The sequence below is a fragment of the Narcine bancroftii genome, chromosome 4 (genome assembly GCF_036971445.1).
Source record: "Narcine bancroftii isolate sNarBan1 chromosome 4, sNarBan1.hap1, whole genome shotgun sequence".
NCBI lineage: Eukaryota > Metazoa > Chordata > Chondrichthyes > Torpediniformes > Narcinidae > Narcine > Narcine bancroftii.
In genome coordinates, this window is record NC_091472.1 from 114,259,737 (window position 1) to 114,284,050 (window position 24,314).

A 24,314-nucleotide genomic window follows, 5' to 3' on the forward strand; every position below is an offset into this window, starting at 1 on the left:
TCAATATAAAGATACCACTCACCTTTATACTGACTATCTTCCCTCTGTACTCTCAGTCCTGACCCAACCTTCAACTTTCCCTCTTCCTCGACAGATGCTGAATGAACCATTAGATTCATTGAGCAACATGTTCCTTCCAGTGTATTAGAGTGATTCAGCTTGATGACTTTTGATCAGAATTCTCTCCTCAGATGCTGCTTGACTAGTTGAATCATTCCAGTGTCTTACGTTTTATTTCAGAACTTCAGCATTTGCTTTTTTGATTTTTATTACTGTATTATAAACTTTTATCACTGATGCTATATGATCATAAATTTTTTAAAACATGTATTCCATCCCGTTTGCCCTTCACAAGCAGCTGAATGTCCAGGCTCACCCTGGGCTGGAGTTTCTGAGTGCATTTCTCTTAGGGCTTGTGAAACTTATGTCCAGAACCAGAGGCCACAGTTTGAGACGAAGGGATAGGCCATTTAGAACGGAGTTGAGGAAAAACGTTTTCACCCAGAGAGTTGTAGATCTATGGAATGCTCTGCCTCAGAAAGCAGTGGAGGCCAATTCTCTGGATGCTATCAAAAGAGAGTACGCTAGAGCTCTTAAAGATAACGGGGTCAAGGGATATGGGGAGAAGGCAGGAACATTGCACTGAGTGTGGATTACTAGCCATGATCACAGTGAATGGCAGTGCTAGCTCAAAAGGCCAAATAGCCTACCCCTGCACCTATTGTCTATTGATGTCTCACAGTTGAAGCAAGAGAAATTTTTTGGATATTCTCAGAAAGCCTCATCGTCACCCAGGTTTGACCAGGATCACTATTATTCAGTAACAGGAATGCTGAAAACTTTCTCACCATGAGTGTCAAAACAAGACATGATTCAGAACATTCCTTTGATTAGTAGAAGAAAAGGCAGCTGTTGGAAATACTCAGGCAGCATCTGTGGAGAGAGAAAAACAGAGCTGACATTTCAGTTACTGACTTTGAAATAGAACGTAATGGCTGGTCATCAACCTGAAATGTTAACTCTATTCCTTTCATCACGGATGTTGCCTAACCTGCTGAGCTCTTCCAGCAGTTCCTGCTTTTTATTTAAGGACAGACAATGCCTTGACTTACCAAGGTTTCTGCTGTGAGTTATGTGGTTAATTTCCTCGAGTGAAATTTGAACCCAGGAGTGCCACCATTTCATCACGTTTGCCATTGAAATCAAGGCATACATTGAGAAGAGGAATAAAACGGTGTGCTTTTAATCTCAAGTAAAATAGAATGTTTTAAAAAGTCATTGAGATTAATGCAAGAGATCACAACTTAGACTCTGATCTTTATTTTAATGTGATTTCATTTGACATAAAAAAAATCAGTTTTAAAAATATCATAAAACACCCCTGTAGTGAAATTATTCATAGTATCAGAAAATTTTACATCAAAAGATTCATGATAGTTTTAACTGTGTATTTAGGTTATTACAGGTTGACAGCTTGAAAGTGAGTGGGTGGTGAGTTCAAGTTTGCTTGCGTTAAACATCAAGTTGCATTTAAACGTTTTTTTTTACATGAACAAAAAGGATTTTATAGGAAAGCAACACATCTTGTCAATTGAGAGTGAATTATTGCAAAACTGGGGAATAAAGTTACAGTTCTACAGCATTGTCATGGATTTGATGTGGTTTTGCTTTGTTTTTTTTTGGAATGAGAGTAGGAGCAGAGATAAGTGGCATGGGCAGTTGGTTAGAGAAGCTGTTTGTGTGCGCGACTGAGACCCAACTATATCAAATAAGTAGTCTTCATGTGGTCAAAAAAGAACTATTAAACTGTTTGGAATATTCTTTGGAATCAGAAGACATCAGAATTTTGTCTGTGACATTGGCTATTATGCACACGTTTGGATGGCTGCCAATAACTGAGCAATGAAAGATTAGACCAGTAAACAGAGAGCCGTGCTGGAAGAGAGAAGGGCGACAGAGAAGTTGCTGCTGTGGTGTTGCTACTCAAGGGTAATTGCAACCATTGGCATTGATTTCCAGTAGAGATTATTAACAATTGATAAATTATGTAATTTGATTTGCAGCATAAATGTATTTTGGGGCATAATTGTAATGTAAACATGATGCGTAGAATACTCTGAGTTCCTTAGTGCCTTCGTTTGGCTGTAATAAATGTATTTGTGATGAGGGTGGAAATGTGCAGAAACATGGCTTAGTGAATACAGGATACATACTGTGGTCAGCCAGGTGGTTGAAGGAATGGTGAGCACATTGTAGAAACAATCAGTAATGTTGCATACAGCTGTTGCTTAAACCTGTTCATGAGATAACTGCTTTCTAGGTCTTAACCAGTTATCAAATAGATTCTGAGTTTGTTGACCTGCTTTTGTGTTTACTTCCTAATGGGATGAATGATTATTGAAAAATAAGCAAGGTTAAGATGCAGGTTTTTCCGATTCTCAAGGTGTGATCCTGCAGCAACTCTTTTTTTTTCCTCACCCTCTCTCTTCATGGCTGGAGAAAGTGCTCATTATGTCACTTCCCAGAATAAGTTTGAAAGAAACTGCTTCATTCTTCCTTTGTGAATTTGATACATATCTTGAATGACATTATAATAATCAGTCATGAAAATACCACCTGCAAATCTGATTTGATGTATAAAATATGGATTATTGTACCACAAGTTTCACTAAAATTTTGAACTAAATTTTAAATCAGCAAAGTGATGAAGTATCATTTTAACACTGTTAAAGTCACTAGCTAATTGTAATTGGGCTGCAATAATTCATATCACAGTTATCATAAACAACTATAGTCCCATTGAATCAACATTCTAAAAGCTCATCATGTCTGCACAGATGCTAAGAATAATCTACGGGTTCGCTTCTCTTGAGAATAATCTACGGGTTCGCTTCTCTTGAGAATAATCTACGGGTTTGCTTCTCTTGAGAATAATCTACGGGTTCGCTTCTCTTGAGAATAATCTACGGTTCGCTTCTCTTGAGAATAATCTACGGGTTCGCTTCTCTTGAGAATAATCTACAGGTTCGCTTCTCTTGAGGAACTTCTGAAATTGAGTAGTATTAGGCATGTCCCTTTAAAGCCATAGCATAAGATTTTTCTCCACTCTAATGAGGAAAAAAATACTTGCATTTACATTTCTCTTGAATATGTCTTGAGGATATTCAAAAGCAGATGATCAATTATTTTTGGTGTAGTGTGCATATTTAAGCAGGAAATTGTGCCAGTCATTTTGCCCAGTCTTTCATCTCTTCAGCATCTCATTTGGAAAATAGGATTTCTGTGAAAAGTACTGTGCTGGTGTGTCAGACCAGGCCAGAGCAGAGGGTAAAAGGGTCTTTAAATTTGGACTGAACTGAGAGGACAGCTAAACAGCCAAATACAAAAGTCAATGAAAGTGAATTAATAGTGAGAGTTAGTGGACTGCCAAGTGTTTGCAAACCTTAGTCCCTGCCACCAGTGAAGCCCCAGGAGACTCGATCTTTCACCAAAAACAATCCAAGGTTGCAATATGTTGATCAGCCTCAGGCAATTGCTGAGATGAATGGACTGGGAGATAATGAAGCAAATTTGTGGTGGGCATTAACAAACAGTCATCATGAGGTTCAATTAGTGAAATTTTCACTTTGGTATTTCAGCCACTTGTTTGGACATCTGCAAAGTCGAATTATTATCAGATTATGCTCCTGTGATATGCCAAAGAATATTATTGATTTTTAAGTGCACATTGTTTTGTAAATTTAGAAATATAAATGGGGATTCTTTTCCCCATTATTAGACGAAAAAAAAATATAGATGTAAAGGGTGCACAACTCTATTTGACCCGAGTTTGAATTTGTCGATGAGGAATTTGTATATTCTCCCTGTGACTGTGTGGGTTTCCTGTGGATATACAGAGTTTGTAGATTAATTGGTTATATGGGCATATTTGGGCCACACAAGCTCATTGGCTGAAGGGCCTGTACTGTGCTGTTTCTCTAAAATTAAATTAAATAACATTTTGCAGAATCATTTTGAGTGTATAAATTAGTACCAACGGATATAAAATGAAATGAAAACTAACTCATGATGGAATTCACTCAGGCAGCATTCATACCTGCCTCAAAAGTACACCTTTGTGTGTGAGTGGGAAAACAAGGTCACAGCCTGCTACCCCAGATTCCAGGTTCCATTCACCTACAGACAAGGAATGTACAGCTTGACTTTTCAAACCCAGAAGCAGGTGAGCTCATAGGCTTCAACTTTTCCATAGTTTTCACCTGAACTGCTAGCTGGCAGCATGTCATCGAAACAGTGGAAGTGTAATCTCTGCGTTGAATGAATGCGTTGAATTCTGCAACCCACCTTCCAATGGTTGGCATCTGGAATCTACTGCCCAAAAGGGCTCTGGAAGCAGATCCAATAATCAGTTAATCACTCTCAAAAAAAGTTTTGCACGAGAGGGGAAAATGTGCAGGTGTTTGGGGAAAGAGGGCAAGATAGAAAGTTCTTTCGAGAGAAGGCAATGTCTGTATTTCTTCATTCTTATTTTATTGAAGATGTACATTTTCCCTCCCTTTCATCTTGGGGCAGCACAATTAGTGTCACAGTTAACTCAACACTGTTACAGCCACAGTTTGTACGTTCTCTCTGTGTCTGTGTGGGTTTTCCCTGGGGGCTCCGGTTTCCACCCACTGTTCGAACCGTACAGGGGATGTAGGTTAATTGGGTGTAATTGAGCAGCATTAACTTGTGGGCAGAAAGGCCCTGTTACTGTGCTATATGTCTAAATTTAATTTAATTTTTAAAAATTTTTAAATCCTCACTGTGAGAATTACAGTGCGGATATGGAGAGAGAACAGCAGTGGAAGCAGAAAATGAACAAGGAATCAATCAAATCAGCCCAGAGAGCATCGGTTTCCTTTAAAAGCTGTCCAGTGAAACATTAGCTCACATTGTAAATGGGCACAGATTTGTTCGGGGTTCTCCATTAACAATCATATGCTAGTGTACATTGCTGAGACAGCTGACTCGATTGCAGTTATTTAATTTCGCAGATTTATTTTGCAATGCATGATTAATTTATTGGCCTGAAATTTGCACAAAAACTGGCTTTCTACATGGAGTTGCCAGCATTTATCATTGCAACTGAAAGCAAGTTCAAGGTTCCTAGGCAAGTGTGTCTAAACAGAGAAGATTCAAGTTCCACATGACAAGTTGGCACCATCAAGCATGTGTGGCTGAGAAGGTGGACTCCTCATGGAGTCTGTAGGTCTAATATGAATGTCCCATTGCTTTAACATAGAATATTACACACAGTAGAGCCACTTCATCCCTTGATGTGATGACAACCGATGTAAACCTATTCCACAACTATTATTTTTCACTACCTGATGCCCATCATTCTCTATGAGCAAAACATGGGAGATTTTGTCAAACACTTTACTAAAATCCATATACACCGCACAAATTCATATAAACAACCTGCCTCTCACAAAACAATGCTGAATATCCCTGAGCAGTCTGTGCTTCTCAGAATGTTCATAAATCCTCTCCAATCGTTTTCCCACCGCTGATGTAAGACTCAATGGTCTATAATTTCCAGGATTCATCCTCTTACTTTTTTTAACAAGGGGACTACATTTGTTATTCTCCAATCATTCAATGCCTCTTCTTTGTCCAGGGAGGACGCAAAGATCATCGCTGATACGCCAGCAATTTCTTCTCTCTCTTCCTGTGGTAATCTTGGCGATATCCCATCTGGACCTGGGAACTTATCTGCCTAAATATTTTTAAGAAGATCCAAATCTTTGTCTTTCATAACTTTACATGTTCCAGCACATTAGCATGTTCCACATCAATCTCACAATTGCCAAGGTCCCTCTTCTTGGTGATCACTGAAGGAAGGCATTAATTTAGGACTTCCCCAAACTCCACTGCCTCCATTTCCCTCTTTATCCCTAATAGGTCCTACCCTCATTCTCACCAGCTTTTAGTTCTTCACATACCTATAGAATGCCTTAGGGTTTTCCATAATCCTATTTGCTAAGGTCTTCTCATGCTATCTTCTTGTTCTCCTCAGTTCTTTTTTAAGATCCTTCCTCTTACCTGACACCCATAATTCCCTATGGCTACCATATCATCCTTGTATCTTTTGCTTCCTCAACCTTGTGCATGCTTCCTCCTTCCTCATGACCAGCTGTCCCACCTCTTTTGTCAACCATGGCTCCTTTTACTCCACCATATTTTCCCTGTATCATTAGGGCACACCTATCCAGGATGCTGTAAAAGTGGTCCCGACACATCTTCCATATTTCCTCTTCTATTCCCTGAGAACATCTGTTCCCATATTACTCTTGTAAGTTGCTGCCTTAGCTCTTCCCCAATTAAATATTTCCCTTCGTGTGTATTCCTATCCTTGTCCATGGCTATGTTATAGGTCAAGAAGTTGTGGTCACCATCTCCGAAATGTTCACCCACCAAGAGGTCTGTCACCTGACCATGTTCATTATGCAGTACAAGATCCAGTATCGCTCCCTCCTGGAGTTGGCTTGTCCAGATACTGTGTCATGATTCCTTCTTGGGCATGACTGACATTTTCTGCCCCAAGCTGAACCTTTTCGTGAAGGAGGTGCTAGTCAGTATTAGGTAAGTTGACAACAACCCAGTTATTTTTTCACCTTTCCAAAATCTGCCTATTTATCTGCTTGTCAGTGTCCTAGTGGTTATTTAGAGGCATGTTGACTACTCCCAATAGAGTGATCACTCCCTTCTTGTTTCTGACTTTCACCCACACTGACTCACTAGACCAGGGGTGTCAAACTCAAATTCACAGAGGGCCAAAATTAAAAACTTGGACTAAGTCGTGGGCCAAACTAAATATTTATTGAAAATTTTCAACAACATCTGCATGTTTTCTCTTCTTTCAACATATGTAATGTTAAACGTTTTCTTATTAAAATAAATGTTTAATAATAGTTTTGGTTAAACTCTTTCCAGAAGAAGCATTAACAAATGAGAAATAAAATATTCAATAAATAATATTTCTCTATAGCCTTTAAGCTCCTTTAAAATGTTTTTTTTCACAAGCCAACAAGTCAAAAAAATAACAACTTGCTTCAATGACAAACAGATTTGTCTTTTAAAATGATGAACATATAGTCTGCCTCCCACCTGTCTTGAAAGGTCGTGTTTTCTGTCTTTCGTTTGGCCATTTTTCGTAAGGGGTTTATTACATGTGAGTTAGGCGACAGGTCGCAGATGCTAATCAAAGTAAAGAGAGGAGGTGGGGGCGATTAGCGGGCTGACGGGCTGGTGCCAACGCATTTGCAAAGCATTCTGGGATTTGTAGTATTAGCTGGCGCGGCGGCCAGCGGGCCAGCTCTAATACATATTTGATATGATCTTGTGGGCCAAATATAATTATATCACGGGCCAAAGTTGGCCCGCGGGCCTGAGTTTGACATGTGTGCACTAGACAATCCCTCCACAATGTCCTCCATTCTTGCAGCTGTTATGCTATTCCTTATTAATAATGCCACTCCCCATGCTCTTTTGTTTCACTCCTTTTCCCTTTTCATACATCTAAGCCCCAGAACTTTTATCAGTCAATCCTATCCTTGCATTAGCCATGTGTCTGTAACGGCCACAACATCGTGATGTTGCGTATAATTATGTACTGTTTTATATTTAAAGATGCAGCATGTTAACAGGCCCTTCCTGCTCATAAGGCTGTGCCAACCAAATACACCCACACGCATTTAAAAATTAACCTAACAGCTCCATTCATCTTTGGAACATGATGTGAAACACATGCAGACATGGGGAAAAGATGCAAACTCCTTACAGAGGGCAGCGGATTCAAACTCAGGTCATTGACACTGTGGTAACTGGTACACTAACCATGCCACCCTGTTTTGTTTTTTTTGTAATGTTTTATCTTCTTTGAATTATTAATGATTTTAAATTTATGGAATGTTTTGTTTAAAATAGTTTTTGAATATTTGTGAATATTTGAATGTCAAAGACATTCAATTTATTTGATAGATTTGATGCCAGTTCAGGGTTGAGACATGACTTCATTGAGTTTATGTCTCCATCAGGTCAGAGCCATTTCTCATGATGAAGATTCATCCCACCATCCCCTCTCTACTCCTCTCCCCCTTCACTGCTCCCTCCATCCCTGCAGCGGACATGCTCATGATAAGGGGAAGTTCAGCTTGTCGTAATGTGCATGACTAGACAGTCTTGGGTGGTTCTGGACCACTGCAGAAATTAAAGGCAATGGTAAGCTGCGTTTGCTCAGCATTGGCAGGAAATAACAGAACTTTGGTTCATGTTGATATGTAGAGGTGTTTCCTGTTAAAACCAACACAACTTATAAAATGTCATCATTTAAAGCAGCCCCAAGTAGAATTGGTGTTGATGATCATCTATAAATTGCTCTCCTTGTTTTCATTGTTTCTTCCTTCATGCGATTGTAGTCTCCACCTGGGTTTTATGCGTGGAAATCTTTTGGAAATCATATTGTTCGACAACTGCTTGAAATTAATTAGCAGGAATGAAGAAGCAAAATTTGACAGCGTACTTGAGTGATGTTAATGTGAATTACTAATGGTTTGGTCAGAGGTAAGAATCTTAAAGGAGCAGGGAAAAATATAAATACAAACTAAGTGAGAAAGGGAATTCCAAAGCTTAAGGCTAAAAGATGTAGGAATAGAAATTGGGAATACACGAGTTGCTTGGCCCACAAGAAAAAGCATCTCTGGGTTGTAGGTGATGTCATGTATGTATTCTGACAATAAATTTGAATTTTGAGATGAGGTGAAATAGGAAAGGTGAGGCAGTGAAAGAATTGCCAACAAAACATTAGCAATCTCTTTTTAACCTCTTCAGTTTTCTTCCTTTGGGGAGTTGACTATCTTGATGGTATAATAATGCACAAATCTGCATCTCAATTGAGGGCTGGCTATTCAAGTTTGAATCTTGAAGATGAATATTGACAACTTTGTGACTGGAAGGGTTATCATTGCCTAAGCACATTTTGATCTCTCTCAGCCAGTATGTGTTATGTGATAATGATGGTGGGAATGCAGCCAATATTCCTCTCCTCAATCTAGTGGCGCCAAGGCTAATTGTTATGTCCCTTGAGCTACCCATTTGGGTCATCTAAGACAGAACATTTGTGATTAACTTTTTCTGAACTCGCAAGCTCTTTTCCTGTTGCAATTCGAATTAGCAATGAACTAAAATAAAAAAAAAATTGCTGTTGCCAGAAATTTAAAACAAAATAACTTGAGATGCAGCAACAGTCCTTTCACATCTTCTGTTCCATTATTTCAAAGACCCATACATTCTCTCTTAGTGAAGCCCTGATTCACATACACTTCTTCCAATCTGGTGTTCACAATGTGGTCCCTCCCCCCTGCACTGGGGAAACCAGAATCAGGATGTGAGATTGCTCTGCAGAGAAGCTACCTTTAATCCTGAGTAGTGACCTTGAGCTTCTTGTTGCATGCCACTCTGATTCTTCATCCCACCCTCACTCCTATCTATTTGTCTCTTTTACAATAAAGCCCAATGCAAGCTTGAGGAAAAATGCCTCATCTTCCTTCTGACATGTTATTAAATTCTCAAGCTTCAGATAACACACTTTCTGAGTCTGTATCAGAACCTTTCATTTTGGCTTTGTGTCTTTTTCTGTACAGTTTGTCTAACAGCCCAGCTATTAGCAACACATAATATAAATAAATAAGTGTAGTCTTCACCCAATGGTCCTTTTTAATTCAATTAACATGTCCTTCTCCTATTACTGATACTTCATTCATCTTCCCAATACTTCTGTATCTTAAACATGTTTTTCCTCTTTCCCAGTTCGTAGAGTCCTTGACAGCAAACATTAACTATTTCTCTTTCCACACTAAATTTCGAACATTGTCTGTTTTTGTACAATAAATTAAATCTGAAAACAATAATATAAAATCATTCAAACTTTTATTAGCTTTGTTTTACAATCATCCGAAAGGATATGACTAATTGTGGTATCATTTGTTAACTGTTTTTCTTTCCAATTGTATGTTGACATCTTATTCAGCTTTCTTCTGTCTCTCACTGCTGGCTCGATGAAAATAAGAACAAAAATCTGCATCATCATCTTATTCATGTTTATTGTCACATGTATCAAAATGCAGAGATAACGCTTGTTTTGCAAGCAGTACATACATGGCACAACATGTATGTAATATACATGCATAATTGCAGAGTTAGAGATTAGACAGAGCAATGGCTAGTCAAATGCACAAAAGTGCTGGAGAAACCGAGCAAGTCTCAGTAGAATGCTGAACTTCTCCAGTACTTTTGTGTATTAAATAATTGCATCTGCAGGGTTTCTTGTTTAACTGAACAATGGTTACATGGCTTTACTCTTGAAAGGTTTGTTCAGGAATATGATACTGACAGGAAAGAAACTGTCTTTTAATCTGGTGATGCGTGATCTTACACATTTGAATCTTCCTCCTGACCTGGTCAAAAGAGTTGTTTAATATGTTGGCAGTGGGGATTATAGCTGTAATTGATGGAGGGGAGGAGTGTGTGTGTGCGTGTTTACTGGACTGAGCCACATTCACAACTTCTCTACAGTTTGTTGCAGTTTTGGGCAAGCAGTTGCCATCACACACAGTGATGCATTCTGATAGGATGCCTTCAATGGTGCATCTGTTGAAGGTCTCTGATGGTGAGGACAAGTTTGGAGGTCCAAGAAGAGATGAGTCTGAACACAGTTTAACTATAAACAAGCATCTTTATCTACACGTGGGGTAAGATGCAACAGGAACAGGGGACTTGATAGTCAGGAGTACAGACAGGGGATTCTGTGGACAGAGCAAGGAGAACCGGATGGTGGTTTGCCTCCCTGGTGCCAGGGTTCGGGATGTTGCTACTCGAGTCTAGGACATCCTAAAGGGGGAGGAAGATGAGACAGAAGTCGTGCTACATGAAGGTACCAACGACATAAGAAAGAATAGAGAAGAGATCCTGAAAAGTGAGTACAGGGAAGTTAGGTAGAGAGTTAAAAAGAAGGACCGCAAAGGGAGTAATCTCGGGATTACTGCCTGTGCCACGTGACAGTGAGAGCAGGTATAGAATGAGATGGAGGATGAACGCATGGCTGAAGGGGTGGAGCAAAGGGCAGGGATTCAAGTTTGTGGATCATTTTTCGGGTAGGTGTGACCTGTACAAAAAGGACAGGTTGCATTTGAACCCCAGGGGGACCAGGATTCTTGCGTGGACATTTGCTAGGGTTACTAAGGAGACTTTAAACTAGAATGGCTGGGGGGAGGGAACCAAATGAAGAAGAACAGCAAGGAGAAGGTAAAATTACAATCAGAGAAATCTTGTAGACAGTGTTTGAGGGGGGAAAGGCAGGTGATAGAAAAGGGGGATGCTCTATTTGAAGATAGACAGAAGTCGATTGCAAAAGACCATAAGAGAGGTATTGGTAAAGATAGGGGCCTACAGGAAGTAAAAAGTGGGAAATCTCTAAAATGCATATATTTTAATGCTAGGAACATTTTAAGGAAGGTGGATGAGCTGAAGGTATGGATTGACACTTGGAAGTATGACGTAGTAGTGATTAGTGAAACATGGTTACAGGAGGGATGTGACTGGCAGCTAAATATTCCTGGATTTAGTTGCTTTAGGTGTGATAGAACGGGGGGGGGGGATGCACTACTTGTTAGAGAAAATATTACAGCGGTGCTTAGGTGCAATAGAATAGAAGGCTCGTCCAGGGAGGCTACTTGGATGGAATTGAGGAATGGGAAAGGGGAAGTTACAATTATAGGGGTGTATTATAGACCACCGAATTGGGAATGCGAATTAGAGGAACAAATTAGTAGGGAGATAGCAGATATTTGTAATAAGCACAGGGTAGTGATTTTTGGGGTATTTAATTTTCCGAATATTGATTGGGAAACCCAGTCTGTGAAAGGGCTGGATGGGTTGGAGTTTGTAAAATATGTGCAGGATAGCTTTTTACATCAATACGTGGAGGTACCAACTAGAGAGGGAGTGGTGTTGGATTTACTGTTGGGGAATGAGATGGGTCAGGTGACAGAGGTATGTATAGGGTTATCCATCTTATTTGTTATTAACTTCGGGTCCCGTGATCATAGTGCCATTGGCTTCAACGTAATTATGGAAAAGGATAGGTCTGGGCCCAGAGTTAAGGTTTTTGAGTGGGGAAAAGTTAGGTTTGAGGAGATGCGGAAGGATTTACAAGGGGTGGATTGGGACAATTGGTTTTCTGGGAAGGATGTAATAGAGAAAGGTCTTTTAAAGGAGAGATTTTAAAAGTACAAAATCTTTAAATACCTGTTAGGTTGAAAGGTAAGGTCAAAAGTTTGAGAGAGCCATGGTTCTCAAGGGATATTGGAAACTTGGTTCGAAGAAAGAGGGAGTACTACAAAAAATATAAGAAACAGGGGAAAAAGGAAATGTTTGGGTACTATATTGAATGTAAAAAGAATCTTAAGAAAGAAATTAGAAAAGCTAAAATAAGGTATGAGGTGGCTATAGGAAGCAGAGTGAAAATAAATCCAAAGGGTTTCTACAAATATGTAAATAGCAAAAGTGAAGTGAGAGATAAAATTGGTCCAATAGAGAATCAGAAAGGACAAATGTGTGTGGAGCCAAAACAGATGGGGGAGGTCTTGAACAATTTCTTTTCCTCAGTATTTACTGAGGAGAAGGATATTGAACTATACAGGGTAAAGGAAGCAAAGAGGGTATATATGGAGACTATAGTGATTAAGAAAGAGGTAGTACTGGAGCTTTTGAAACATATAAAGGTGGATAAGTCTCCAGGTCCTGACAGGATTTTCCCCAGGGCCTTGCGAGAAGTTAGTGAGGAAATAGTGGAGGCTCTGACAGTGATATTTCAAATGTCATTAGAGATGGGTATAGTGTGGAGGATTGATGTGTTGTGCATGTGGTTCTTTTGTTTAAAAAGAGTTCGAGGAGCAAGCCTAGCAATTATCGGCCTGTAAGTTTGACATCTGTGGTAGGTAAATTGATGGAAAGCGTTCTTAGAGATAGTATATATAAGTATATGGACGGACAGGGTCTGATCAGGGATACTCAACACGGATTTGCGCATGGAAGGTCGTGTTTGACCGAATTTGTTGAATTTTTTGAAGAGGTGACTAGGAATGTTGATGAGGGTAGAGCAGTGGATGTTGTCTATATGGACTTCAGTAAGGCCTTCGATAAGGTTCTGCATGGGAGGTTAGTTAGGAAGGCTAAGTTCTTGGGTATTAATTTGGAGATAGTCAAATGGATTCAACAGTGGCTGGAAGGAAGGTGCCTGTGGTGCGCTGTTAGCCAGACACACACTAGGTAAAGACTGTACAACAGGCTTTAATCCACAAAGACTTCCACAGAGCCAGGCTGGCTGTAGCTGCAGTAACTCTGAGTGAGCTTCGGGAGGCCGGCGCGGGCTTATATCCCAGAGGGTGATTGACTCCCGACTGGGTGGGGCTTGATCCCTTCAGTCCGACTGATTGACAGCTGGCCAGGTGTTTTCCTGTCCCCTTACACTCCTGCAGGTACAGGTGTTTCCCCCTGCGATAGGCTGGTGGTGTACTACCACAGTGCCAGAGAGTAGTAGTAGATAATTGTTTGTCAGGATGGAGGTCAATGACAAGCCGTGTACCTCAGGGTTCGGTATTGGGACCGTTGCTGTCTGTCATACATATTAATGATCTGGAGGATGGGGCTGTAAATTGGGTTAGTAAATATGCAGATGATACTAAAATAGGGGGAATTGTGGATGATGGAGGGTTTTCAAAGATTGCAGAGGGATTTAAACTGCTTAGAGGAGTGGGCAGAAAGATGGCAGATGGAGTTTAATGCTGATAAGTATGAGGTGCTTCATTTTGGAAAGAATAATCAAAACAAGACATATGTGGTAAATGGGAGGACATTGAAGAATGCAGTGGAACAGAAAGATCTAGGAATAACGGTGCATTGTTCCCTGAAGGTAGGAGCGCATGTGGATAGGGTGGTGAAGAAGGCCTTTAGTATGCTTGCCTATATAAATCAGTGCATAGAATATAAGAGTTGGGAAGTAATGATGAAACTGTACAAGGCATTGGTGAGGCCAAATTTAGAGTACTATGTGCAGTTCTGGTCACTGATTTATAGGAAGGATATTAACAAGATAGAGAGAATGCAGAGAAAATTTACAAAAATGTGGCCTGGGTTTCAGCATCTGGAATACAAGGAAAGATTGAGCAAATTAGGTCTTTATTCCTTGGAATGTAGAAGGCTGAGAGGGGATTTTATAGAGGTGTTTAAGATAATGAGAGGGATAGATAGAGTTGATGTGGAAAGGCTTTTCCCATTGAGAGTAGGAGGGATGGATTGAGAGTTGACGGGCAAAGGTTTAGTAGTAACCTGAGGGAGAACTTCTTTACTCAGAGAGTGGTTACTGTGTGGAATGGGAGGCAGAATCAATTTTGTCATTTAAGAAAAAGTTGGATAAGTATATGGATGGGAGGGGGATGGAGGGATATGGGCAGAGTGCTGGTAAGTGGGATTAGAGGAGGGTACTTGGATCAGTGCAGACTAGAAGGGCCAAATTGGCTTGTTTACGTGTTGTAATTGTTATATGGTTATATATGTTTATATAGGAGCAGACTCGCATACAAGGACATAGACACTACACACAATTTGTGCACATTGGAGGCTGGTTAATAACTGATTATTGCATTTCCCAATAACTCACAATAATTGCAACACCTGAATGTGAAATGAGGATTAAACAAACAGTGTCCACCACCCACAGGTACAACAATCCCTTCTAAGTATGCACCACAATAGCCCCCACCCTGTTCTGGCACACACCTTACAATTGACTCTCCAGTGTCACCCATGGCTTGCAATCTAGAGAGGAGCTAGGGTTTATCATCAATGGTTTATAAAAAGAGAGAGCTGCTCCACATGATTGACTTTATTCAGCAGTCAGGCAGAGGGGCCAGTTTAGGTATGCTCAGAATAGTGAAGGTGATTAAAGAAGCCAGTAGCAAGGTGTGTATACAGTCAAAGGAGCCAATGGCAAGGTGTGCACCTACCCGTGGACAGGTTAATCTTGATTGACATGGGGCAATGACTTTCAAGCTGCCCGGTCAGATGACCCTCCAGGAGCAAACACATGGATTATCCTTTTGTTCAGAGCAATTTCATGACCAACATGTTGGATAATCCTCCAATAACAGGGACACAGGTGACATGACAAATTTTCGCAAGCTTCTGAGGAAGTGGAGGTGCCCTTTCTCGACCATATGAGAGGACACTAGAGGTGTTACGAGCCCAAAGGACTCTATATCTCCCTCATCAAAAGGAGGCACTAGATTTACCTCTCTACTAGTCAAAAACCTCTCCCCAGGAGTCACAACTTCAGCTTTCTTACTTTCCTCCTTCTCAATTTTAATCCTCTCTAATTGAAACTGTCTATCCCTTTCAATCTTTTCCAAGTCATATTTTCTCTGTCTTTCAGCTAACTCTAAGTAATATTTCCTCTGTTCTTCAGCTTGGTGTGCCTCATACTGTAGTCTCTGCAACTTAAAATTATGTTTCTCTCTTTCCTCTTCCACCCTCAATTTCTCCAATTCCACTTGCAATTCACCAGATCTATCCTCTGGAAAATCTTCTAAGTCTTTCTGAACAAATTTACCCTCACCTATATAATATTTCACTATAATCCTCTGTATTTGTACTTTCCTCATCCAATGTTTAACTTCAGTTAATTTTAATGCCTTAGAAATAACCATCAGTTCCTCTTTTCTCTTGCTCTTCAGCTCTGCAGGGGATGGTTGTGACAAAAATTTATCAACACCCATTGCTGTTTATCACACTCTAGCTGTAAATTAACTTGGGAAAAAAAATTGACTAATAGCCCACAAAACTCATGTTCAATCGATTGGACGAGCCCCATAAAATGTTATGAGCCCAAAGGACCCCAAAACCCAGCAGCAATAGATATTCACCATAACAAATGGCTACTTAAACAGAAGTTGTTTTTAATTATCTTTAAACATGAAAACAGAATCAAACTTTAATTTATCTCTATTAACTTAATTACCCAACTTAACCCCCTTCTAATTCTAGGTGCACGTGTATGTAATGTGTGTGTACATTTAAGAAAAAATCTTTGGTTCACAGTTCAATCTCGCTTCTCATTCTTCCAAGTTCTCTGGTTGCAGGCAATTCTTATACTGTGCACAGAATTTAACATATATAAAGTTAACCAGGCTTTGGTGCTTGAAAGGTAAATGTTTAACACTCAGGAAGGTTCTCATAGGGTTTGCAGAGAGAGATTTGTTGTTCCAGGATTTCCACAACTGAGGTACCACTATTAGTCACCTCAATGTCTTGCTGATGAAACTTGCCCGTCAAGATTCTCCAGATGATAACCTCTTTCTTTCATGCCAGCACAGAGTTCCTTTCTGTTTCCCTTATTCCAAGAGAAACATCAGACAGATAGCACTTCCAGCCATCCGCCACTCTGGAGTTTGTTTCAGTCCAATATTTTTATTAAATTTTACAATAATAATACAGAAAGTAGAAGCCATAATTATCTAACTATAGAGGTAATATAAAAAGAAAATATGCAAAAGAAAGACACAAAAAAAGCTGTTACATATAAACACAATCAAACAAAAAAAGAAATAATCAAGTAATCGTTTAATTGTTATAATGTGGCAAATTGAAATTTTTTTTAAATATATTGATACTACTGCAAATGGAACAGGGAGATGGGGATCTGAATTTATGGCTGAGGAGTTGGTGCAGGAAGGAGGGGTTTAGATTCTTGGATCACGGGGATCTATTTTGGGGTAAGGATAAATTGTACAGAAGGGATGGGTTGCACCTTAACAGGTTGGGGACCAACATTCTGGCAGGCAGGTTTCCCACTGCTACAGTAGTGAAGGGAGGAGATGAACTGGAAATATAAGAACAGAGTTAAAGGGAAAGAGAGAATAAGAAAGAAAACAGAATTAATGGGGCAGAAAGCTAAGGAAGGGATTGGAGAGTATGGCCAAGTGCAATAGGAATCGATGTGAAAGAGGAGGGGAGTAATGGTTTAAAAATATTGTATATGAATGCATGGAGTACAAGAAATAAAGTGGATGAGCATGAAGCACAGTTGTAAATCGACAAGTATAATGTTGGAGGAATAACAGAGACATGGCTGCAAAAGGACTAGGGCTTGGAAATGAATATTCAAGGGGATATGTCCTATCAATAGGATAGACAGGTGGGGAGAGGGGGTGGGGTGTCTCTATTGTTAAGGAATGAAATTCATTCCCTTGCGAGGGTGACATAGAATCAAGAGATGTAGAGTCAATATGGGTAGAAATGAGAAATTGTAACAGTAAAAAGGTCCAAATGGGAGTCATCTACAGGCCCCCAAATAGTAGCCTGGATATAGGGTGAAAGTTGAATCAAGAGTTAAAATTGGCAGGTTGCAAATCTATTAATTAAGTTAATAGAATAGCCGCCGTTGTTATGGGGGATTTCAACATGCAGGTAGATTGGGAAAATCAGGTTAGTATTGGAACCCAAGAAAGGGAATTTGTGGAGTCTCTCTGAGGTGGATTCTTAGAGCAGCTTGTATTGGAGCCTACCAGGGAGAAAACAATTCTGGATTTAATGTTGTGTAATGAACTGGATTTGATAAGGGAACTTGAGATAAAAGAGCCATTGGGAGGTAGTGACCATAATATGATCTACAATTTGAGAGTGAAGAGGGAAAATTGGAAGTGTCAATATACAGTTGAACAAAGGGGACTTTGGAGCCATGAGGGAGGAGCTGGCCAAAGTTGACTGGAAAGATACCCGAGCAGGGATGACCGTGGAACAACAATGGCAGGTATTCCTGGGAATAATACAGAAAGTGCAGGATCAGTTCAGTCCAAAGAGGAGGAAAGATTCTAAGGGGAGTAAGGGGTGACTGTGGCTGATAAGGGTCAGGACAGTATAAAAATAAAAGAGAAGTTATACATAGCAAAGATGAGCAGGAAGGCAGAGGATTGGGAAACTTTTATAAAGCAATAGAAGATAACTAAAAAGACAATATGGGGATAAAAGATGAGGTACGAAGGTATGCTTGCCAAGAATATAAAGGAGGATAGTAAAATCTTCTTTAGGTATGGGAAGAGGAAAAAATTAGTTAAGACCAAAGTTAGCCCCTTGAATACACAAACGGATGAAATTATTATGGGGAACAAGGAAATCGCAGATGAGCTGAGCAGATACTTGGATCCATCTTCACTAGGGAAGATGCAAACAATCTCTCAGACATAATTGTGGACAGAGGACATAGGGTAAAGGAGGAACTGGAAGAAATTCACATTAGGCAGAAAATGGTGTTGGGTAGACTGATGGGACTGAAGGCTGATAAATCCCAGAGCCTGATGGTCTGCATCCCAGAGTATTTAATGAAGTGGCTGTAGAAATTGTGGACACATTGGTAATCATTTCCAGTGTTCTTTAGATTCAGGATCAGTTCCTGCAGATTGAAGGGTAGCTAATGTTATCACAGTTTTTAAGGAAGGAGGGTGAGAGAAAACAGAATTATAGACCAGTTAGCCTGACATCAGTGATGGGGAAGATGGTGGAGTCAATTATAACAGATGAAATAGCAGCACATTTGGATAGTAGTAACAGAATCGGTCTGAGTCAGCATGGATTTACGAGGGGGAAATCATGCTTGCTAATCTTCTGGAATTTTTTTGAGGATATAATTATGAAAATGGATAAGAGAGAGCCAGTGGATGTAGTGTACATGGACTTTCAGAAAGCCTTTAATAAGGTCCCACATCGGAGATTAGTGAGTAAAATTAGAGCACATGGTACTGGGGACAGAGTACTGACATGGGTAGAAAATTGTTTGGCAGGCAGGAAGCAAAGAGTAAGGATTAATAGGTCCCTTTCAGAATGGCAGGCAATGACTAGTGTGGAACCGCAAGGCTCAGTGCTGGGACTGCCGCTATTTATAATATACATGAATGATGTAGATGAAGGGAGTAAAAGTAACATTAGCAAATTTGTAGATGAACAAAATTTGGTGGCAGTGTGAAATGTAAGGAGGATGTTGTGAGAATGCAGGGTGACTTGGACAGGTTGGGTGAGTGGGCAGATGCAGTTAATGTGGATAAATATGAGGTTATCCACTTTGGTGGCAAGAACAGGAAGGCAGATTATTATCTGAATGGTGTAAAGTTAGGGAAAGAGGAAGTACAACAAGATCTAGGTGTCCTTGTTCATCAGTCACTGAAAGTAAACATGCACATAGAGCAGGCAGTGAAGAAAACTAATTGAATGTTGGCCTTCATAACAAGGTGAGTTGAGGATAGGAGTAAAGAGGTCCTTCTGTGGTGGTACATGGCCCTGGTGAGACCACACCTGGAGTATTGTGTGCAGTTTTGGTCTCCAAATTTGTGGAAGGACATTCTTGTTATTGAGGGAGTGCATCATAGGTTTACAAGGTTGGTTCGCGGGATGGCAGGACTGTCATATGTTGAAGGATTGGAAAAACTGGTTTTATATACACTGCAATTTAGAAGGATGAGAGGGGATCTGATTGAAACATGTAAGATTATTATTAATGGATTGGACACGCTAGAGGCATGAAACATGTTATTGATGTTGGAGTCTAGAACCAGAGGCCACAGTTTAAGAATAAGGGGTAGGCCATTTAGAACAGAGTTGAGGAAAGACATTTTCAAAATTTAGCCAATTGAATTTTAGAAATGAAGGAATTAACCAATTTTAAGATAGAATCCTATGTAGTATTCAAGAATGAGAGCTGAAAATCTTGCTCCCATAATTTGTTAAGCTTATCTACAGAGTTATCCCTAGACTTTAATAGTAAATTATATATACCTGATACCTTTTGTTTTTATTTGATTTAAAATTATAAATCATCCCTATCATATTTAAAACAAGGTCCTGAGGAAGTCTCAACAATAGTAAATTTTTTAAAATCCTAATTTGTAAGTATTGAAAGAAATGATGCTTAGGTAATTTAAATTTAAAAGATAGTTGTTCAAATGAAGCTATTATTATCAATAAATAAATTTTGAAAAGATTGAATACACAACTTAAACCATTAGTGAAAAGCAGAATCTTGCACGGAAGATGGGGAAAAAAAGAATTAAATCATACAGAGGTAGTAAGTAAAAAGCTATGAAATCCAAAAAAAAATTCTAAATTGAAACCAAATTCTCAAAGTGTGTTTCACAACAAAATTATTGGTTAATTTGGAAGCAGGAAAAGGTAATGGTGTTCCCAGTATCAAAATAAGAAAATATTTTTTGGTAGTATTAATTTCTAAATTAATCCAATTTTGAGCATCCTTGTAATGAATCTAAAAAAATTTGCATATAATATTAGCTGCCCAATAGGTTTTGAAGGAAAACTTTATTAAGACAAAGATGCTTATTTTTCCAAATATATGAGGAAATAATTGAGTCAGGTGAATAAAAAAAACATTTTAGGAATAAAACAGGAACAGCTTGGAAAACATACAAAAAAAAGGTAAAATTAATCTTGATAACATTAATTTGCCCAATTAAGGACATCGAAAGAGGAGACCACAGATAAAGACTTTTTAACATGATTCAATAAAGTAAGAAAATTCTCTTTAAACAAATTATTATAATTTTTTGTAATAGTAACACTAAGTAATTAAATTGATTTTTAGCTATTTTAAATAGAAGGGTGTATCTAAAGAACCAGAAGAGTTCAATTACAAGAAATTTGCTTTTCTGAAGATTTAATTTATAACTTGAAAATTGGCCAAATTGATGAAGCGGTGACAAAATGGATGGGATTGAACAAATATTATAAAGATATTGAAAATATTTTCAGAATTAATGACAAAAGTGCATAAAAAAACATTGTTTTAGCGCAAGAGAGGTTGTTAAGCAGTAATTAAAGTTACCGTGAAAGAGCAGTCAATTAATAACATTTAGAGACAACTCTGATGACATGATATAGCATTGGTGTGATGGATGTATGTTGTAAACCTGGTGAATCTATTAATTTAATCAACAGATTAAAATCTGCCTTCACTTCAATGGTCCTCAGAAAAAGTCTGTCACACATGGAAAGTGCATTGGAACAGTTTATAACTTAAGATGAACATTTTTATCCTTTATTATTTATTTCATTCTTAAGTATGACATTTCATGCAAAATAGAACAAAGGACATAAATACCAGGCAACCAAAATGATATTCAAGTGTTGACAGGATTCAGTGACAGGAATAATTATTTAGTGCATTTTCTATTTTGGAGTCCACAATGAATATACAATTGCATATTGTATTTTTTCTATGAGAACAAAAAGGGTCTTGATTTTACTGAAATCTGCTCTCTCTCTTTGCCACTCGGGAATGAATCATTCTTCTTTCTATTTTTCTTTCTTCCTGCAGCAACAGATAATCTATTAGTAACCGAAAAAGAAGTTAATTAATTTTCCTTTTAGAGAAAAAGTGATTACCAAAAAGCAAATGAGGGATTTGAACCTGCACTTGTCAACCATAGGATCAATGCATTCCAACTCTGAAAGCACCAAACCAGGATTCTGTCCAGTCTTTTTATATTATTAATGAATTATTTCCAGCCTTGATTCATTTAATTGATGTAGAGATTTTCAGGTTGCAAACTATTAAGCATTAATATACAAAAGGTACAGAAAGACCATCAGACATAGGAACAGAAATAGGCTATTCAGCCCATCAAGACTGGCCTGCCATTAAATCATGAACTGGTCCATTTTCCCACTCAGCACAACTCGTCAAAGGATTGTTATAACATCTAATAGTGGCAACCACAATTATTTGGATGCTCTCATGCCAGAATTTATGAAATTACTCAAATTGTAGACTCTATTTGTACAAAGTAATTAGTCAAAATATTGGTATTTTCATTAATTTGCTTGCAGTTTCTTTTGATGGCAAGGCCAGCTCTATTACTACCCTTTTATACCCAAGAACAGCATGACTGCCAAGGACCTCTTAGAACGATTAGTTCGAATTGCATATTTATTGAACAGATTACCTTCCTGATAGGAGTCATGTAGATTTCTTCCATAGTCATTGTTGTCAACAAATAGTTTATTTAAACAATACAGATAATTATATTGATTGAATGTAAGATCTTCAGCTGAAATGCATGAAATTTAAACTTTTGACTTCAGATCGAATGTCTAACTCTCAGGGCTGCGCGTTCATTAACCTAAGCGCCATACTCCTGAATCTTCAGTATATTGCTGAATATTTTATAGCACTAACTAGTCACTTCCTTTTGTTTCAGGTTTCTCAACAACCATGGCAAAAGCATACGAATTCATGTGGCAGAAACTTGTTCCAGCATTTATGCAGGAAGGTGCTGTTTTTGACCGATACGAAGAGGTAAGTGACTTTTTTTAAACTTAATTAATTTAAGATTCCTTTTTAAACTCAGCTTTTAACCAGCACCATCACAAATAAAAGCTATTTTTTTCTGATTGTCTTACCTTGTGAAAGCATGTAAATGCAGTATAAAATCAAATAGCAAGGCAATGAAATCACCCATTAAGATACTATTTTAATGTTCTACTGCTCGAGTTACTTGTCGAAACCAAGCCCATTCCAGGTTACATCAATGTCCCAATTCTGCATGTCTGACAAAGAAACAATGGAAAGATTGCTGTTTTTGGAGTTTGGAGCAGCAAAATTGTAATGTGTTTTTAATAAACATAATGACTTCATTACAAGTAGAGGAAATAAAGAAATATTAAATAAGTCAATTTAATTTTTGGATTCAGTCCCAAAAACAACTATTTTGTATGATGTTCATTAAACATGTCATTCTGCAATGTTTGAGAGCAAGATGCTTGTCTTGAAAGATCTTGAGGCAACATTCAAATCAGCGGTTTCCAAAATAATACTACTAGTTTGCAATAAATTAGAAAATCAGAGCCAAGTTGTTTTGAAGAATGCAACCTGCATTTGAGTTGATTATTGCTTCCTTTTCTTGAAGCAGCTTGACCTGTCGTAACCTCAGAATGGGTCTGCAATCTTTTTTCCTAATTAACACAAGTGATCCATTTAGAAGGGACCCACCTGTTGAAATGCAATAGAGGTATATGTTTCAGATAATTGTTCCAGTCAAATATAAATAAAAGATTCTCATGAAATAAATGGGAACATTTTAAGTCCAAGTTGGTTGGACCTTGCACTCAACGAAATGAAGTAATGAGTTCCCTCCGGAACTTACAAAACTAGTCTGGGCTCTTGCTATCTCAGGGCATGTGTTCCCTTCTAAATGGAATCAATGATCCCCTGGCAGTTTATCTTCCAGCTAATTGTTGAGTTCTATTGAGAATCCTAAAACCTTGTTGTAATCCAGGCCATTGATTTATTTTAAACAATGGATTGCCAAAGCAGCATGGTTAGTGTAATGGTTGGTGCAACCCTATTACTATGCCAGTAACCCAAGTTCAAATCAGGCACTGTCGGAAAGGAGTTTATACATTCTACCATGTCTGCGTGGGTTTCCTCCAGGTGCTTTGGTCTCCACCCAAAGACGTACGGCGTTGGAAGGTTAATTGGTCACATGGGTGTAATTGGTGGCAGGGCTCATGGGCTGGAAGGTTCTGTTACTGTGCTGTATCTCTGAATTTAAAAAATATATATTCCATTCAAAATCATGAAATATCAGGTGAATGCTCAGAGTCCTTTACCCAGAGCAGGGGAATCAGAGGATATAGGTTTAAGGTGAAGGGGGAGACATCTCAATTCCAGTGTCTCCTTTCCAATAGCTCCATTTCCCTTGTCTCCCTTTCTTTCCCTATCACTTTGTCTTCTTTCTTCCAACTCCGCATTCACAGAGCTACCCCTCCACTTTTGTTTACTTCTCAGTTTTTCTTTCCTTCCCTCCTATCCTGTGCTCCTCTCCCTGTCCCTTTTTCCCTCCTCCCCCCAACCTTTTAATTCAGACATTTGTCTGCTTTTTGCTCATACTTTTTTTGTTTTATTTGTTTTGTTTTTGGTAAAGGAAAAGTTAGATATATATATTTAATATTGGAGATTTTTTTCTATGTATATGGAAAAAATCAAAAATACTTAAAGAACAAATATTTATTAAGATATGGCAGCCATATTTGGATCATATGATCCTAATATGCTGCCATATCTTAATAAATATTTGTTCTTTAAGTTGCATGTAATTTTTTCCATAGGTATAGAACTATTAATCTCAGCAGTCCATCGTGCTATATGTAGAGGG

The 24,314-nt window shown here is 38.6% G+C and overlaps 1 protein-coding gene across 25 annotated transcripts in view; it reads left to right on the forward strand.

The window, feature by feature from the left end:
* plcb4a (phospholipase C, beta 4a) overlaps positions 1-24,314 on the forward strand; it is a 628,445-nt gene that overhangs the window by 333,940 nt on the left and 270,191 nt on the right. For all 25 annotated transcript variants that reach the window (XM_069932452.1, XM_069932447.1, XM_069932454.1 and 22 more), the window contains one exon: positions 22,359-22,456. In XM_069932452.1, the coding sequence (XP_069788553.1) occupies positions 22,359-22,456 (98 nt within the window). The remainder of the gene's footprint in view (positions 1-22,358; positions 22,457-24,314) is intronic.